This window comes from Uloborus diversus, chromosome 5 (genome assembly GCF_026930045.1).
Source record: "Uloborus diversus isolate 005 chromosome 5, Udiv.v.3.1, whole genome shotgun sequence".
Taxonomy (NCBI): Eukaryota; Metazoa; Arthropoda; class Arachnida; order Araneae; family Uloboridae; genus Uloborus; species Uloborus diversus.
In genome coordinates, this window is record NC_072735.1 from 53472031 (window position 1) to 53492800 (window position 20770).

The 20770-nt window shown below is 33.2% G+C and overlaps 1 protein-coding gene across 1 annotated transcript in view; it reads right to left on the reverse strand.

The window, feature by feature from the left end:
- The window catches only part of LOC129222925 (DNA polymerase subunit gamma-1-like), a 95683-nt gene that overhangs the window by 26413 nt on the left and 48500 nt on the right, over nt 1–20770 (reverse strand). The window contains exons 11-14 of the mRNA XM_054857486.1: nt 14727–14802; nt 14453–14586; nt 6344–6488; nt 4229–4318 (exon numbers count right to left, since the gene is read on the reverse strand). Of these exons, the coding sequence (XP_054713461.1) occupies nt 4229–4318; nt 6344–6488; nt 14453–14586; nt 14727–14802 (445 nt within the window). The remainder of the gene's footprint in view (nt 1–4228; nt 4319–6343; nt 6489–14452; nt 14587–14726; nt 14803–20770) is intronic.

Genomic DNA, 20770 nt, shown 5'->3' on the forward strand with positions numbered 1-20770 from the left:
TGATTCGCAAAGATTTAAATCGTCAATTAAAAAGAAACAGATTAAAAACACATTATGTTTGGATCAAAAAGCACCTCTTCCCTGGATTTTAAAATAACTAGTACCAACTTGCAGAGCCGTAAGGGCTTAGGCTAAGCTCTTGAGCATTGCAAAATTGCAGTTTTGTATGTTTGAAAAGTCGCTTTCATATTAGTGATCTCTAGTAATACATTTTGCTCTTTAGCTTGAATTGAGTTGAGCCTAAGATTTTTCTGTTAAAATCGAAACTCTTAAAGTTTGTGAATAAGAAATAAGAAGAAACATGTGAATCGAAATGATGTAACTATGGCAACACCAAATAAAACATCAGTAATTTTAATGGAGATGCAATTATTCTTACTTGAATTTTAATGATTTGTAACTTTTTTTCCTTTGGAGATAGAAACTAAGTTTTTTGACCATAGGTCGAGTTAGATTTGGAGTTAAAAAAACTGCTCTTTTCAGTGCTGTCAAAATGAAAACTGTGGGAAAATTCCTTCGCTTTTTACTGGTAGATTTAATGAAGAAAGTAGTGCCTAAATTTTAGCTAAGCCTAAAAAAGTTCAAGCTATAAACGCAAATAACTCCCACCATATTTAAATTAGAGCATTGAAGCAAATTGTGTAGAATGTGAAAAACTCCACCCTTTCTAATGATACATAATATCAATATGTTCAAGTGATTTTTCACCCTTTTGATAGGTAATAATAAGCAATTTATGCAAAATTTGAGATTAAAAAATTAATTACAAAAAAACTAATTTGAATTTTAAAAAATAAAGCTCCAGGTGCACACCCTGGGACTTGAAGTAATTTTGTACAAAATTTCAATGTTGTAGGTGCTATGAGATCTCCTGGATGCAGGTCCACCACAGACTTCCTCCCAGAATTTCTTTGAAACCTTACTTTTATTTACTATAAAAAGACAATGTAAGAAGCACAATGAGGAGAGCTATAAGCTATTGGGATGTGAAGGCGATATATTTCACTTTGACCAGTTAATAATACACACTGAAAATCTAATTGGAAAATACAATGCCCTTTCTGGTTTGGGAAAGGAGAAACAAAATTGTTCCCAAAACACTTCGAACAAGCAATCCCCTATTAAATTATGGATGTTTTTAAAAAGTAATGTTGGGAAAATTGTGCCAAAATAAATATTTTGTAATTTAAGCTCTAAGTTACTTACATTTTAAAAATTTTGTATATGATTATAATATAAGTATTATATGATTTTATTTCATCTAGCATGTTTCAAAAACATTTTCTCATTAATATTAATTACCTTTTAAAAATAGCTACTGATTTATTATTCGGTCTTAGATTAGTGTTATCAACAGTAAATTGTCGCTACTAAGCAAGGGATAAGGCAGAAGCTGTAAACCAACAGCTGGTTAAGTTGGCAACTGTGCTGTCGGTACATTGCATGTAGTGTTATCAGTTTTATAAGGTAAAGAACATTTTCCCACATAATCAAATACAGTGCTTAATCAAGCATTAGATGTTGACACAGACAGTTTGTTTCAGCTGTGCCATCAGTATCATAATTTAAATTTGTAAGTCCTTATACTAGCCTAGTAGCGCTCCTTTGAATCTTTTCTAAAAATGAAATATCTTCCTTGAGCCAGGGTGACCAAAATTGAATGGTGTACTGCAAATGTGGTTTTACAAAACTATGACCTTGAGCCCTATTCAGTTCAAACATTCTATATTCATGTTTTATATAACTGCATTCAAATTGCATTTAATAATTCATAATGCCTATTTGCATATATGTAGTTGATTTTTAAATGTTTTCAAGGAACTGATAAAATAAATTATTTATTTTCCGCTTAGCTAAAATCAACTTTCAAAAGGAAAAGTATTTAAGTGCTAATACCTAAATAGGAAGAACAATGATCTCTACATTTATTGTAAGGCCTCCTTGACAGATTACTCTGCAAGCTCCCTTCCACATTTATCAAGTTTATTAATATATAGGGGAATGCAGGGCAAAGTGAAAAAAATAAAATAAAGTACTTTTTTTTCAAAATGAACAAATTGGAAATTTGTACTCAAAATTATGGTACATAAAAAAAGAACAATATATTTTATGGTAAAACTTTCATTAAATCATTATTTTTTATTTTTGGCAGCAAATCTGTATCTATAAAAAAGGTGTAAAATGTTCACTTTTTTTTCATAGGGAAAAGTGAAGAGTAAAATATTTTTCAAATGAAATATGTTCTATTCAAATATTAAAGATATTTTTAATCAAATGAATGAGTAAACATAAGAATAAAAGAATAAATATAAAGAAAATGAAACAATTAACAAATAAATATATAAGTTAATTAATATATGAGAAAAAATGAATGAAAGAATAAATAATGAATGAATAAGAAAATAAGTGAATGAATGAATAAATAAGGGATTCTATATATATAAATGGCTACTTCTGTATGCAAGTATGTCCGTGATAAACTTCAAAACTAATGGACCAATTTTAATCATTTTTTCACCACAGGTAGCTACATTATCAGGATGCAACATAGGCTATAATTTATTTCTAAAAAACTTAGTTTAAAAAAGTTATGATGGAAAACAGTAAATTTATGTAATTTCTTCATTAAATGATTAAATATAAAACCCATTGTTACATAAATTTGTTGCCTTACAACAGCAATTTCAACAGTAACCAAAATGAAAATTTTGAATCAAGGCTTCTCTGGAGCAAGCATGAAATTTATTACTTTCTTAGGATTTTTATCCTCATCTATATACATAAATGGCTACTTCTGTACTTAAGTATGTCCGCGGTCAACAATAAAACTACTGGACCGATTTTAACCATTTTTTCACCACAGGTAGCTACATCATCAGGAAGCAACATACTGTTTGACCACAGATTGCATGGAATTGGCAAACATCCAGTTAAGGCGACTCCATCTGAATGAGGGGAAAAATAAAAATTTTATGCGCGTATTCCGCTCATTTGAATGAGACTCTGCTTAATTTAGAGGCTAACATACATCTGCAAAATCTGACATCCCTGAAAACTAATAGATGCTTCTATTTCTGCGTGTAAACCGGATGTTTGCCTTTCCATACAATCCGTGGTTACACAGTAGGCAACCTATTGTTACAAAAATTCGTTGCCTTACAACAGCAATATTAATAACAATCACAATGAAAATTTTGAATCAAGGCTTCTCCGGAGCAAACATGACTTTAAAGTCAGTTAAATATTTGGAAACTCTACTTTTTGTGCACTTAAGGAAATATAGTAGAGAGCTTTTTTTTTTTTTGCACATGTGTATGTACTATTTAATTATATATTTAAAGTGCATGGTTTTCTTAGTAATCTTTGTTTTTGTTAGTTCATATTTTGGAAATTCTTTAAATGTTTATAAGCTTAAATCTCGTGCTTTTGTTTCTAACTGAATACTATTTCGTTCTTTATACTTATTGCTATTTTACTTTTATTCAGTTTTTTTCAGTTAAAACAGAAAACAAATGAAAGTAGCGATTGTTTCTAACAATTATTACTGACCCAGGCAACGCCAGGTACTTTGCTAGTTATTAAATGAGGGGATGTAAATGAAATAATAAATAAATGAATAAGTGAATGATTTGACAAAGGATTGAATATGTAAATGAAATAAACTATTTCACTTTGCAGTGCACTCGACTAACTGTACAAAGTGTTTAAGAAACAAATAAGCTTAATATTAAACAAATAAATACTGCATCAAGTATTAGTATGTCTCCATTAATATTTAAAATATTAATAACAAGAACGTTTGAACTTATCAATAACAAAAATAAAAAAGTAATTTTTCACTTACAACAATATATTACAATATGAGTTTCTATTTTTGAAAATTGCTTGTATTATCATATTCTTTAATTTTCAGAGGCAACTTTTTTTTGACTGGAATAGGCTACATGTGTTACTACATGGTTAAAATATTGCCAGATAAAAGGCGCTAAAAGCAGAGTAAATATATCACCATTTCACTATGCCCCACATTCTCCTACATTTAAAATAAGTTTTAAAAGTGCCCTCAGTTTCTTTTCTTCTCAAGCCCTATTACTCTGCACCACCTAGCCTCATCCACATGGGACCATGGTAAGAACAGAACAAAACAAGTTATTCAATTAACACATGTATATGATAAATTTTTCCCTTTTTTTTCATAACATACTGAAACCAAAATCATTATACATACTTTGTGAGGAAGGCGATAGAAAGCACAACCACTTATTCCAACATCATGGGGTCCTATTTCATTATGAGTCTCAGAACTTTTAAAAGTTTTCTGAAAACATTAGGAAAGATCTGCTCAAAAGATGACTTACAGAAAATATCTCTATTAAAAATCTATTTTTGAAAACTTGCTTAAAGTAAAAACTAGGTAAAATTGATATTTTTTTTTAAAGAAATAGAATACTTAAATAATGTCAAAGATCATTTGAAAATAATTACTTAATAATAACAACATTTAAACTAGTAGCCAAACTTATAATAGTAATGTGGGGGGGGGGGAGTCTGTAAGAAGGTCATAATAGTAGTAACAGTCGCCTAAAAACATTATTTTTATTCAAAAAAAAAAAAAAAAAAGAAAAACTCCAAAATTTTTATAAAATTTAAATTTAACTTTACATTTCATACTAATTTGAGAAATAATAAGGAAGTTTATTGACAGACACCCCTGACAGATACCCACCAATAGTTTCATCCAAAGAAGAGATTTTACAACAAATTATTTAATTTGTGATTTAAAAAAAAAAAACTAGCATCTAAAAATTTTTTACAATTGGAGAAAAAACAGAGAGCAATTTATTCTTAACTTGTGGTACCCACATGGCTTTGCCCGTAATAGAAAAATTAAAAGGTCTTTTGGTTCGCCTGTACATTTACAAATAATGTATGGTGAATTTTCTCGCCAATTGGCTTGTACCCATGTTATGATAATTTCGTATCTCCCCAATTGGCTTGTGCCCATGTTACGGTTCCACGTTCTGATAATTTCGTAATTTACTTGTCCATCGTATGGTAATTTTGTTCTTAAAATAGGAATAGAAAAAGAACCATATTGAATTTTAGAAAAATCGCTTCGAAGTGCACACTCCCATGCTACGAACTAACTTAGTGCCAAATTTTATGAAAGTCGGCCGAACGGTTTAGGCGCTATGCGCGTCACAGACATCCTACAGACATCCAGACATCCTCTAGACATCCAGACAGAGAGATTTTCAGCTTTATTATTAGTAAAGACTAAACTACACCAGGTTAAGTATTATTTTTGGTAAAACTAGTAAGACTGGCTTTTGAATCATAATGATTCTCAATGTTGTGCTGAGAGAGGGAAAGTTACCCTGACATAAAAGAAGTTATTTGAAATCTCATTCAAATGCTGTTAGCAGCCTTTTGAAAAATCGAGTAGTTAATTTTAAGTACGTTTGCACATTTCATCAATAAATTATTGGATAATTTTAACTGCTCACATGTTAACTGTAAAGTCGCAATTCCGCAGTATTAATTAAATATGGTCATCTGATTCATTACTTCACTAGATTTTGATATACAGAAGCACTGCTTAATTACTGTTTGAGTTAACTAAGTGGATTTCATAACTGCTTCTTATCCTTGAGTTTTGTTTCTCCACTTTCAATAATTATTGTGAGCTTGCATGGTTTAACTTTCCTTATTTTCTTTCAAAACATCTAATTTATCTACTTATGTAAATGTCTGACATTCAGACTTAAATAATGAACTAAAAGAACTAATTTTTGGAGCTAAAGAAATGTACTTAATATACTAAAAATTTTTTGAGTATCAAACAGAAAAAACTGGGTTATTACATGTAAAAAAAAAGACACAAGCTTAATTTAAATTAATCAGTGCTTTCATAGAGAACAGTTATTAATAATATGAACCATCGAGAAGAATAATAATAATAAAAAAAGCAAAATGATACATTGCTTAAGTTTTCTTCAGATTAATTAACTAAATTTTTCTTCATAAAGGTTTTTTGAGTTTGTCTTAGTTTAGGTATTCTTGAAATTATGACTCAGTTCTTGAAATGTTATTTAAAATAAGTTCAATCACTAAAATATCACAGCTGTTAAGTAAATTGCATGGAACCCCTTAAACCCAACGAAAAACACGTATTGACTTCCAGATATGATACAAACATTTTTTCATTAAAAAAATTAATAAATTACAAAAGAAAAAATGCAAACTCTAATTCCTTTTATTGTTCTTCAGGTATACAATGAAATAACTAAAATATGCACAACTTACTTCAAGTTTCATTGAGAACATTGTATATATGACTTACTTTTTTATTTTGAAGTATTAGCTGCCATATTTTACTTTCCAGTTCTCTATTTTCTTGTGGTTCCTTAATTTTAGACCATAAAAAATCAATATTCTGGTTGCCATGCTTTAAATCTTTGCTACTGCCAAGAATCTTATGGAAATTTCTAAAGGAGTACAATAAGAAACATTATAAAAGGTTGCTTTTGCTTTAAAAACAGGAATCTGATTTTATAGTGAAAAGTAAAAAAATGTTTACTTGTATGATTTTCTACAAATGCATTAGTTTGAAATGACCCAGTTGTAAAAAACTTAATATGCAATATTTACACTTGTTGTAGGGGATAAAACCCTTTATTTAATATCTACCATACCAGGAGTTCCCAAAATAGATGTTGCAACACCCTGGGTGCAGTAGAAGGAGCCAAAATATGCCACGAGGCGCGCATGCTATCAAAATATGTGTATATAACAGAAATTGAGTTGCTTACCCTGAGAAAATCCTAATTCTTCAAAGGGTGTCGCAAATTGGAAAAAAGTTTGGGAATCCCTATACTATACTGATACTAATGAGTTGTGCAGTTAAAGAAGGAGGTAAATATTGTTTCAACATAGAATATGGTAGATACTGTCTGACCATCAATGAGATGGAAATGTGAATATTCGGTTTACAGGCAGAAACGGATGTATCGACGAGGATTGATCCAAAAGTAAAGTTCCCATCAATTTTACAAATATACAGCACTGTCTATTCTCATTGAAATTTACATCACTAGAAAGAAAAAAAGTTTCTCTATTTGTATACATAATCTTCATCTTTTTCTGTGCATTATTGTCGATGGTGCCTTAACTTCTGTATTGAGTGTCACAGAGTTCCACCACCAGAGTGGGACATGACAGTCAACAAACCACTCCATCATGGGCGGATTTATGGGGGATCAGAGGGGGGCAATGCCCCTCTAGTTTTGGGAGGACTTTATGTAGTAACAACACATCTTCCAAAAATTTAAAAAAAAAAAAATCATTTTTTCGTTTTTGAGTAGTTCAGAAGAGCATGGGTGGATTTATAGGGGGGGGGGCAAAGGGGACAATGCTCCACAGTTTTGGGAGGAGTTTATATAGTAACAACTTATCTTCCAAAATCTTATAACAAAAAAAAAAAAATCATGATTTTTTCTTTTTTGAATAGGAAATTAAAGTTTATTTTTTCTTTTAAACTTAAAATAGCCGTTTCTTACAAAGTTTGAACAATACTGTACAAGTGTATAATCTACTACTCAATTTCAGAGGCTGGAAAGTGCAAATTATTAATAGGTTCTAAAATCCCTGAAAAGAATTGGCGCAGTATAGCCTACAAGGGCTCTTGAACCAAAAACCCAATGTAACCAACCAAACCTTGAAAATAATTAGACAAGTCCTTGAAACTCCTAAGCAAAGTGTGCTTCAATTTTATTTCTTATCAAGTAAGTGTATAAATTAAGAATTGTTCAAATGGGTAGTACGTTACTCTCTTGATACCTATTCCCTAAATCTGTGCACCATTTCTTTTAAAGTATTAATTTGCATCACAAAGCATTTTTAAAGCGTAAAACTTCTAAAAAAAAATTATTTGCCTATTATTTCCAATTAACCCTTATAAGACTTCAAAATGCAGAATTTTATATCCATTTTAGATAATTTCCTCCGGGGGAGTAACCCCCGGGCCCCCTAAAAACTGGAGATATTCTATATCCCACTTAAAAGGGAGCACTGCGTTACTCTCTTAATACCAGTCCCCTCTCTTTTAAGGTCAATTTAAAAAGGACAGCATGATTACACATAGTAATGAAAACGACACATAAAAAAGTAAAGAATGACCTTACGCATCACAGAAAACAGACAAGAACATGGGAGGGGGGAGGGCAATTAAAAATGTTGCTCCAAAAAAAAAAAAAAATCCTGCCCCCCCAGGAACTCAGTCCTAAATCCGCCTATGCACTCCATTCTTATAAATACAAATACAAATGTGACGACCAGCAACAGGCTCTGGGCCCAGCTAGGCTGGTCCTAGTCAATTAATTAGTCCCCAATGAAGATCAATGGCCCTCTTAAAGCTATCCACTCCCTTGCTCATTACCGCCTCTTCCGGTAAGCTATTCCAAGTGCCCACGACCCTGCTAAAGTAGTAGTTTTTCCTGATTTCCAAGTTAGCCTGAGATTTAAATAGCTTAAAACAATGACCCCTTGTCCTGCTTTCCCCACAAAAATTTAATCCATTTACATCTTTCATTTTGATAAATTTAAATAACTGAATCATGTCCCCTCTGACTCTCCTTTGCTCCAGGCTATACATGTTAAGCCTATTAAGTCTGGTATCATAATCTAAATCTGAGAGTCCCCTTACTAATTTAGTTACCCTTGTTTGAACCCTTTCCAATACGAAAATATCTTTCTTCAGATAAGGCGACCAAAACTGAATAGCATACTCCAAATGAGGTCTTACTAAACTCCTATATAAAGGCAGAAGAACTTTCTTAGATTTGTTTGAAATAGATCTCTTGATGAACCCAAGCATTTTGTTGGCTTTGTTACTAGCAATACTGCACTGTTGACTAAACTTGAAGTCCTGATTTATAAGGACACCCAGATCCATAACATTTTCTGCCTGATTTATGACTGAACCCTGTAAATGATATCTCATACGCTTATTTCCATGACCTAAGTGTAGCACTTGACATTTCCCTACATTAACTGCCATACCCCATTTATCTGCCCACTTAGTAATATGATCTAAATCCTCTTGCAGCTGTTTTACTTGTTCTTCATTTTCGACAATCCCCATAACTTTTACATCGTCAGCAAAACAATTCATGCTTCCAGAAATATTTTCATTGATGTCATTCATAAATATAATAAACAAAAGAGGCCCTAAAACTGATCCCTGAGGAACCCCACTTAAAACATCACTCCAATTAGAATGATTTCCTCTCACAACTACTCTTTGCTTCCTACCAGTAAGCCAATTTCTAACCCAAAGTAAAGTTTTTCCTCCTATTCCAATGTCAGCTAACTTGCTGAGAAGAGCAACATGCGGTACCTTGTCAAAAGCTTTTTGAAAGTCAATATAAACAACATCCACACATTTTTTGTCATCTAAAGCTGAGGTAACCTTGTCGTAGAAATGCAATAAATTAGTAGTACAGGATTTACCTTTCCTGAAACCATACTGCAAACTAGTCAACAGACTATTAGTCTCTAAGAACATCATGATCTTAATTTTGATCAAAGTTTCGAAAATCTTACAAATCACCGAAGTCAAACTTACAGGTCTATAATTCCCAGCAAGACCTTTAGACCCCTTCTTGAAGAGTGGCGTTATGTTAGCCAGCTTCCAGTCCTCTGGCACCGTCCCCGAGTTATAAGAAGCATTGAAAATATTCAAAATAACATCCACTAATTCCTCTGCACATTCAACTAAAATTTTTGGATAAATATTATCTGGTCCCGGAGCTTTAGTTGCTTTAATCTTTTTCAAATAAAATAAAACCGCCTCCCTGGAAAATACAAAATCCTCAAGCTGTATAATAGCTTGTGTCTTGTTAGTGTCAACTGTTGAGATACAGTTATCGTTAAACACACTGGAAAAAAAGTTATTCAGAACATTTGCAATATGACTATCGTTTTGGATTAAATTTCCATACTCATCAACCAAAGGCCCAATTTGACTGTTTCAAGCTTTCCCAGAATTAGCGTAAGCAAAAAACCTCTTAGGGTTCCCATCAATGTCATCTGCCAGCCTTTGCTCCAATTCCCTTTTCTGAATACGTACCAAATACTTAAAATTTCGCCTTGCCTTACCATACTGGAGCCTCTCCGCACTCTGACCAGTTTCTTTAAACTTACGAAAAGTGGCTTGCTTATAATTAAGAGCTTCTTTAGTCTCCCTGGAGAACCACATGGGCCAAATTTTGGTATTAACACCTTTTCTCCTAAATGGAACATAGTCCCCAACGGTTTTAGCAAGTTTATCCTTAAATTCCGTCCACTGCTGATCTACGTCGCTATTTTCCAACCCTGACGAAAAAACCTCTTTCAAGCTCTGCCTAAGTGCAACAAAATCAGTGTTTCTGAAATTGGGCACAAACCTAAAATTATCATCTTTGCACACTTCAAATTTAACCCGGAATCTAATGCTGTTATGATCACTATCTCCAATATGCTCCCCTACACTCAACCCCTGAACAAAACTACCTATGTCACAAAAAACTAGATCCAAAATTGCCTCCTCTCGAGTTCCCTGAGTTACAACTTGATCTAAGAAACAGTCACCAATTACTTTTAAAAATTCCTCTTCTTTGCCATTACCAGGATAAAAATTATTCCAATCAATACCCGGAAAATTGAAATCCCCCATTATGATAACGGATCCCTTACTGGACATGTCACTAATAATACAGTACATCTGCTCATCTTGTCCCTGGTTTGAATTAGGTGGCCTATAAATGTTTCCAAAGCGTAGCTTTTTGCCCTTACTGCTCATCAACTCCAGCCAAATCATATCAATATCAGTAGGCTTATCATTTATGACCAATTCATTGCAAATAAAATTGTCTCTAACATAAAATAAAACCCCACCACCTCTTTTACCTACTCTATCCTGTCTGAACAAATTATACCCAGCAATATGTAATAACTCTGCATCAGATTCGGTAGCCCATGTCTCTGTAATTCCAATAACATCCAACTTCTCATCCATAACTATGCTTTTCAATTCATCCATCTTGTTCCTAATACTGCGAGCATTGGTATAGAAAACTTTAAGCATGCCTAAGTTGCTTTTATTTAACACCTTGAAATTTCCTAAATTACAATTGTTAACATTACTACTCTTGTTTGTCACTTTATTTCCATTTCTAGCAATACCCAAAAAAATTTCATTCTCTCGATACCTGATGCTTGAACCATGCCCCCCATTCCAACTTAGTTTTTTGACTCCGAAGCCCTTAAAATTAATCCACTAACCATTTTGACCCCTGTAGAGCTCAGATGCAGGCCATCCCTAGCAATCCAATCCCGTTTACAATGACTCCATACATCAATGAACCTGATACTGCGCTTTTCGCAAATTGACTTCAGTAGCAAGTTCATACACCTCGCACGTTGATTTAGCCAGCTCCTATGCACTCCATACCTGGGAAGCAAACCAACCACTTGGACATTCGTCGAAAAGCTGGTTGCTTTATCCAACAGGTTCTTGATTGCAGTCCGGAGCTGGAGTCCAGTGATTACCTCTTGTTTCCTAAGTGTGATTACCACTTGTTTCCTAAGTTTAAGGAACACTTTGATGGCCAACGTTTACGGAGCGATAAAATCAAAAAAGGGGTGAAACGCTTCCTTAATGGGTTAGCGGTGGAGTTCTGTGACACTCGATACATAAGTTAGGGCACCGTTGACAATAACGCACAGAAAAAGATGGCGATTATCACAGGTTGACACAATTTTTGTTTCTGGTTTTTGAGTGTTAAATTGTGGTTTGTTTTATGTTTCTAATAAAGGAAAAATTATTATTTTGATCAAAGTTTGGTTTTGTAGAAACTAGAGGAATGTTTTGAATTCTTAAGTGAAATACAGGATTTTTTTTAATGACTCAAGTAGAAATTCTTTAATACTGAACACTAGTGCTTTTTATTTAAAAATAATACAATAAATAACAACTCATAAACGTAAAATAATAAAAAATCAAACTCAAAAGTTAAAAGTTTTGGTGATTTTGTTATGTTTGTATGCACTTTCTTGTATTAAACCCTAAACATAATCTCCCATCATATTCTCATTATGATCTTATTGAAAACGCTTTATTGAACATTAAACTCTTATTGAAAATAAGATTCCATCTCATCTTATTGAAAACGCTCTCCTTGCTTTTTTGAGAGTAGGCACTCATATTATCTTTAAATTGGTTTAGTTGAGCATGTAGCATATCGTCGATTCAGAGCAACAGCAAGATGTCTTAGTTTCATTTCTGGGATTGGATATCTTACTGTTACTCTGAGGCGACGATACGAAGTTTAAAAGACATTCTACAGTCCCTAATTTTAAAGCTTTTCAAGCATGTTTTCAATCAATTCTTGATAGTTCTTAGCCCTGTTGTTTCCGAGAAAACCATTCACTACTGCTTTAAGACTCTCCCAAGCTTGTTTTTCATTAGTATTGAATAACTGTGTGAACTCATCACTGTTTATTATTATTTTTTATTTGTGGGCCAACGAAAATACCCGATTTAACTTTAGCTTCAGACAATTTGGGAATAAATTTCTTTAAATATTTAAAAACTTTAGAATTTTTAACCAGAGTTTTTACAAATTGCCTCATTAGGCCTAATTTTATGCGTAATGGAGGATACGTACATCAATATATTCTTAGGGTCTACAATTGGTTCCCATTTGACATTATGTTTCCCTATCTGAAATTTGACTTGATCAGGCCATATACACTGTTGGTAATGTACTGAATCTGTTCTGCTATACCAAAAGCAAAGGTGACAGGATACTTAGTATACTCGCCTTGGACCAGAAAACCAACAGTACCAGAAAACCAACCATCTTGAAATCTCCTACTAGTGGCCTATTCATATTCTGTATATTTTAATTTCTCCAGTTCAATTTTAACCTTATGGTACTTTTCTTTGCACATTACAGAATGTGCTAAGGGAAGATTGGGTAATTGGTTACGGTTGTGAAGAAGGACTGCTTTTAAGCTGTTTGAAGAGCTTTCGAGGAAAAGTCGCCAGTCAGAAAATATGCATGGTATCGCAATGTCCTCCAAGAAATCCTTCACGTAATTACAGTAATAAAATCCATGTTTGGTGAAAAAATACAAAAACAATTTATGCAATCACTTCAATCAGTTATTTTTACATCATTTTCAAGCAAATTCCACTGTTTTAATTGGAAACCAAGGATTTCTGCCTTATTCTTGGGTAGGTTGAGATCTCGTACTAAATCACTGAACTCTGTCGAACTGATGAATGGAATCTTGGTGTTGACGCTATCAAATTTCTCCAAGAATCTTTTCTTTTATTTTAAAAGGGAGAGGGGGTTCCAAAACGAGATCTTGCTCCTGTTCAAAAATTAGATAGTTACCTTCCCTGAGCAGATGATAAATTAACAAAAAGCAGATTCAAACAACAATTTAATTTTTTCCCTACGCTAATCAGTTAAAATTTTCAAAACATACTTACAGACATAAAACAGACAAAAACAAACTTTAAACGTTATGGATGGATATTTTAGTGTTCTTTGATGCATAGTATCAGAATTCATGCATTAAAACAGAAACATAGAAAAAAAGTTTTTTTTTTGTTGACTTGTGTTATGTATAAAATTGAGAAACGTTTTTATTTCCAATGATGTAAATTTCAATGAGAAAAGACAGTGCTGTATATTTGTCAAATTGATGGGAACCTTACTTTTGGATCAACCCTTGTATTAATTTGCAGGGAATGCAGCTTTTGCAGAGGTGTGTTAGCCTCAAAATTAAGCAGGACCATATTGAAATAAATGAAACATGTGCATCAAACTATTACTTTTTCTCCTCATTCAGATCGACTCGGCTTAGCAGGCCAATATCATTGTTAGCAAATTCTATAGCAATCGTGGGCAGACAGCATGTACACTTTTTAAAGTAGCAGAATTCATAAAACCAGAGTATTGAATATTGCTCCACATGGGGGAGGCAAGGGGTGCAACAGTAAAGGGGCTCGGATGAAGGTGGGACCTGGGATGAAAAAAGCAAGCGCAAAACTTTTGATACTTATAATTTCTAGCCTTGATATAACTAGAAGAGGGTCCGTGGCATGATCTGGCAAGGTTGCATTGTAATAAATATGTGGGCCATGGTATTGAATGTCTTATGCACTTAACACAATGAAAATGTAATTATGAGAGGAATTTCCAATTACTTCATGTTAGAGTTTCCAATAATTAATGAAAGTTTATGAAACAAAAGAAATTGTTGTACTTTGCATGTTCTTTAGCATGTGACTCACTAAGACATATTGCAATATTATTTTTTAGCGAAATACATTCTAATTTAAACGAGTGGAGATAAAATGAGTAAAAATAATATTTCATTGAAAGTGTTTCATATTTACTTTAAAGGAAAAGCTTCAGAAAGATTACTCAACACTTCAGAAGTTGGTACTAAATATCCCCATCCGTGTTTTGAATCATAATGAAGTGGACATCCATCCCAAACCATTCTCATTAGTTTTGGAACACATCGCATCTAGACAAGAAAAAATTTATTTTAGTAAGTAATCATTACTATTACCTTAATCTTTGGCGTTTAGCAAAGTTTAATTGATAGTCACTGTATTCAAGTTTGTTATTCCTTTGAAATTATTAAAGATAGTTTAAAGATTATACTTGCGTGCTTATAAGGTGTGGACCAGGTTCCCAATCAGGATCAGTTTCATTTCTGTCACAAAGCTCTCTGTACCAACTAAATTGTTAATAAGAAAAACAATTAAACATACAGCACAATGCAAACAGTTAATATATTAAAAGTTTGAATAAATAAATAAACAAATGCAAAGTACAGGAATCATACACATTATTTAATAAACAAAATGTAGGCATATTTGTAAAAGCTGAATGTAATAAAAGGTACACCAAACAATAAGAGGCGGGGCTTCATTATGTTTTCCTTATTTTAAATACTTCCTTTTTGTTCATATGAGCTATACTTTTTACTTATTTTAACCCATCAAGGAATGTTGTAATAATTTTTAATTTACAACATCTAAAATACATAAAAAATACATAAAAATGATTAAAGATGAAATTTAAGGTTTAAGAAAGTATTCTTGTTACATCATAAGCATTTTCAAATACGCAGCAGTTCAAATGTTAGTTTTAAAATAATATTCAATATTGTATAATTAACAGCAATGACAGATAAAAAAATATCATATCCAATGTTTCTAAAAAAGTAGCTTTCTGAAATTGTAGCTTTTTGGAATTTCCAGGAATAACATGAAATTTTAATACAGTTGAACAACTGATGTAAAAGGAAAAAACAGCCAGTTTGCAGTTATTTAACTAATTTTACAGCACATGAAATGATGATTTAGAGTATTTTTTAGCAGTACACAGTGGCATAACTATGCAAGGAGAGTTTAGGGAGAAAAATTTCCCTTTGGAACATATGCGCAGTGAAATCCTGTCACAATGAATAACGATAAAGCAAAAAAAAAATTTTCAGTCCCAATTTAATCGTCATTACATTGCTCCATTACAACAAAAAAAGGTTGAAGTCCTTCGAAAATGGTTGAATCAGAGTTGCATTGTATTAGGGAAAAAAATGAAGGTGTGAAAGAAAAGAAACAGATGAATTTTTTTTTTCAATGACCACCCCACCCAAGCAAACATCCCCCAAGTGTGACTAGACAATGAGATAAAATTAATTTTATACTCTGGTCAACAATTTTATAGCAGAGAAAAGAGACAATTAAAAAAATTTGACATTAAAAAAATAATAAAACTTTGCTTTTGTTTTATGTGCTGTTTTTATAAGTAGAGTTTTACTGCATTTTTGAAAGTTCCAATACTTCATACACATCTTATCTATCTGACCTAAAATCCCACTGATCTACTATTCTTGTATTTCCTAAGTTTTGTTAGTAGCTTATTATGCGTTTTTAGTCCTGAAAATGGAAATGACCATTGTTTTTTTTCTTTTATCCCATGTTTTTTTTCTTTTTAAATGCTAAAAATTAAAAGTTTGCATCTTTTTAAAAAAAAACTAAATGTTATTCCAACACATGGAATACTACTAAAGATTTAATTAACTAAATTATTAAAGGAAGGTGAAGAAAATGAGTGGTTTGTGAAGGTATAACACACCTCATGAAAACAAAATTTAATCTCTTTTTTTTTCGGCAGTTTTAATTAGAAATTAAAGGGGTGTTTAAGACACTTCACTTGTTTATAAGTAATAATGCATAGTATAAGTAAAACAAAGAATAAAATATAAAGCCCATTTTACATCAATTAAAAAGTTGTTGCAATGTTTTGTTTCTTCGCCAATTTTAAAACTTGCATTAGCTTAAAAATTCTTGGATGATGGGGGAAAAAAGGTCATTTCCAGATCCAGAGCTAAAAACTACATGGTAATCAGCTTTGAAAATACAAGCATTGGAGGTAATTGATGGTCTGATAGAACTTGGGAAGGCTGAAACTTCATTTTGAAACCATTCATGTCTATATAAATATAACTGAGAATATATATGTATTAGGCTGCTCCCCCCTCCACCCCCCAAAAAAATGAAAGTTGATTTTTCAAGTTGCATACCCTCTTATATTTTTCCTTTTAGGTCAAAACAACTGTAAAAAAAGTTTCATATAATTTGAACACTGGCATCCCATGCCAACGGGTTGCCATTGACCAGCCAGCCGATGGGTTGATGTTGAAAGTGTGATCTAGCATTGTGTACTAAGGCAGGGCGATATACCGATACATTGTAATATATCGATATATATTTACTACCGCAGTAAGGATATTCAGATTTCAATCTGTCTGATATATCGAAGAACGGGACTTTATTAAGAACAAATTGAAATAATGACTTAAAAATACATATTCATTCATAATTCTTTGTGCTTAATGAGTGGATCATGCCTGCTAATTCCTCCAGATTTCCTAGAAGTTTTACGGATTTTCATGCCTTTTTTCGTTGACCTGATCACAGTAAAATTTTTGAGTATTTTCGTGCTTTGCAGAACAAAAAAATTGTATCTCGCCAATATTTGTGTTAGGAGTGTTTTGTGGATCTGGAAAGCAGCATCGCGCCGTGTTAAATTTAAAGCCAACAGGGTTGCCGTAAGAGAATTCACTCGTTGCATTCATTCAGATACTCAGATAGAATCCAAAATAGACGCTCATTAGGTTAGGTGAATACTTATGTACATCTGCGAACTTTTGACTGACGGAAATTCTGTGATGAATGCGCGAAAATAGATGCGCGATTTTTATGTAAGTGCTACTCATTCAGATATGAAGCCGTAATTATTATAGCAAAGCGAATCCGAGCATACTTACAGTTTTACGTTACATCGGTAGTTTATTGCAGCTCTTTTGTTTCATATTTTTTGACTTCAGTTTGAGAGTTGTTTTCAAATACCGGAATTGAAATAATAAATTTTCGTATTTGTTTTTCAGTTAAATTGCTTGTAAAATAATGATATTGATGAGATAATTGATTTACCTAATAATATGGATTTTGAATTGGATCTGCTGAAGAAAAATTAATTGCATTTTTAAAATCAATATTAAAATATTTGTGCATGTGTATCGTTAAAAAGCAATAATTTTAAATGTATTATATATTTTAATTAACCAAATAATGATTTTATTAATGCAAATTCAGTTTACGTCCGAGTTTTGTCAAAGATGGCAGAGAGGTCCTTTGATGCTCAAGAATTCACATTGGGCAGTTTTTGTTCGCAATCAGAACCCCCCTCCCCCTCCCACAGGGGGTTTCCTTTTCTGAATCCACAAATTTCTTCGGATCTTTGCCAAATTTGGCACAGCGGTTCTTTAATGCTTAGGAAATTTCATAGGGAGTTTTTCGCCTACCTATGAGGGAGGGGGTGTGAAAACACCCCAAAGAGGTTTTCCTTATGCAAATCCAGTTTACGTCGGATTTTTGCAAAATTTTGCATAGAGGTCCCTTGATACTCAAGAATTCACATATAGGGCGGTTTTCGTTTGCAATCGGACATCCCCACTCCCACCGGGGGTTTCCTTTTACAAATCCAGTTTTTGTTGGATCTTTGCCAAATTTGGATCAGCGGTTCTTTGATGCTTAGGAATTTTCATAGTGAGTTTTTCACCTACCGATGAGGGAGGCAGAGTTTTCCTTATGCAAATCCAGTTTACGTAAGATTTTTGCAAAAATTTTGCAGACAGGTTTTTTGATGCTCAAGAATTTACTTAGGGAAGTTTTCGTTTGCAATGGGGTCACCCTCCCTTCCACAGGGCAGTTCTTTATACAAATCCAGATTTTATCGGATCTTTGCCAAATTTGGCACAGTGGTTCTTTGATGGTCAGGAATTGTCATAGGGGTTTTTGCCTACCTATGAGGAAAGAAGGGAGGGTGCAAATTCACCCCACAAGGGGTTTTCCTTATGTAAATCCAGTTTTCGTCAGATTTTTTCCAAAGATGGCGCAGCGGTCCTTTGATGCTCAGGAATTTACAGAAGTTTTTTTCTCATCAAAACGGGGTGTATGGAGACCACCTTGGGGGGTTTTGCCAGAAAATCCAGAATGATTAAGAAAAAATGCATTGATGTCTAAATTTAAATTTTGAGTCGTAAAAATGTGCTTTCTACAAATTGACGGGAAATGTTTGTGCTATTTTATTCCTTTCTTTTTTAAACCTGATTGTTAATTATGTGTCACTAGACAAAACTCTTATTTTCGAGGTAGACTGTGCAACTTCGGGCAATGCAGCTAGTGACATATAAATCAAAAGTATATTTCATAGTTCTGTGGGCTTAATGGTGTATGGTGTGATAGTTTCCAAAATTTATAGCTGCATTCTTCAAAGATTTATTAAGTAATTTAGTATTAAAGTATTTTACTTAATGTTACTCAACTAAGAAGCAAAAATACATGAAATACACCGCCAACTCAGTCATTTACAGCCGAGGACTGCAGTTTTGTGCTTATTAGCACTCATCAGCCCAGCATAGGAAAGTGACTGAGCTAGAGATGGAAAACCTCTTAAGGAAGCCAAGAGTGCCAAACAAACTGGTAGCTAATTTAGAATTAGCGCAAAACAGACGAGTGACCAAAGCAATGGTTCGGTTCAAGTCGAGGATTGAAGGCAAGGCATGGTATATTCAGTAAATTACCGCCCAATAGCCAGGGCTAAAGCAGAAATACATGAAATACACCGCCAGCTCAGTCATTTCCAGCCGAGGACTGCAGTTTCGTGCTTATTAGCACTCATCAGCCCGGCATAGGAAAGTGAGGGGATAGGATCACTTTCCTGTAGCAATTTTTGCTCTCTTGCAATATTTAAGTTCCCTACATGGTACTTAACACTAGAACCGCGGATGGGGTCATTTTGATCCAAAAGCAATTTTGTTTCCGATTTCCTCAAAAAGTTACGAACAAAATTGAAAAAAAAATTCGTGACTTTTCCTATTTTTATACCAATAATAACCTGTGAAATTATGATATGTTAAATACTTACCACTTTTTGGTTTTTAATACTTACACCTAAAACCGCGAAATGGGTCATTTTGACCCCATAAATTTGCAGTTCAACGTTTCCTAGAATAGGAAAAGCTTTTTCTGTACTCTCTTCATTTCCCAGATGAAAGCAGAACAATACTTCAAGGTCAGTAAATTGTTACTGATAACAGAAGTGCAGGTGGGGGGGGGGGGGTCTGCAGTAGTAGTAACAAGTGTTGCAGACGTCCCCCCCTCCTCCCCTAACGTTATCGTTCCTTGTGGGGAAAATGCGTCTGGTTAGTGTATTCAAGGAATGTTTTCTTTCTGATGTTTTTTGTTTCGACCTAGAAGGGAAAGTGGTAAACTGATGCACATCCGGTTATTTATGACTTCACAACTGGTTGTTCGCATTGCCTTGGATAGTACCAGTCTGTTCGATTTTTCGGCGCCTTGTTTACACGGAGATAAAATTGATCTGATGTGAAAATGGCTGGAAGAAATAGGCGTAAATTAAGTTAGCGAGGCGCTCGAATATATGCGACAATTATCGGAAAATGAATCCGAAAGCGATAATGATGAAGAAATTGTTTTCAGCGATTATGAATATGTGCCCCCAGATGAGGAAAATATTTCCTCAGATGAAGATACCATATCGAATTTTTCTGGACAATGTACTAGCAGAAAAACTACTTCTGGGAGGAAAAGACAATATGTACATAAATGAAAAAAGTTGTCAAATTCAAATCCAGATGAAATAAAATCTGGAACTTTTACAAATGGCAAGGCCCTCGAATATATGCAACAATTATCGGAAAATGATTCCGAAAAGGATAATGATGAAGAAGTTGTTTTCAGCGATGATGAATATGTGCCCCCAAATGAAGAAAATATTTCCTCGAATGAAGATACCATATCTTATTTTTCTGGACAATGTAATAGCAGAAAAACTACTTCTGGGAGGAAATTTACACTACAAAGTGAAATGAATAAATGATTAAAGTTAATGGGAGAGAATTTTATATCTTACTATTATATTGTATAATCTTAGTATTACTCTTGTTCATCAAAAATATTTTTTTTCCTCTTTCTAAACATCAAAGAACCCATTTTAAGCTTTGGGTCAAATTGACCCCTGCCCGCGGTTTTAGGTACACGGAAATTTCCGCGGTTCTAGTGTTAAAATAATGGATTTTTTCAATTTTAAGTTAAAATTTTCATTTTAAATAG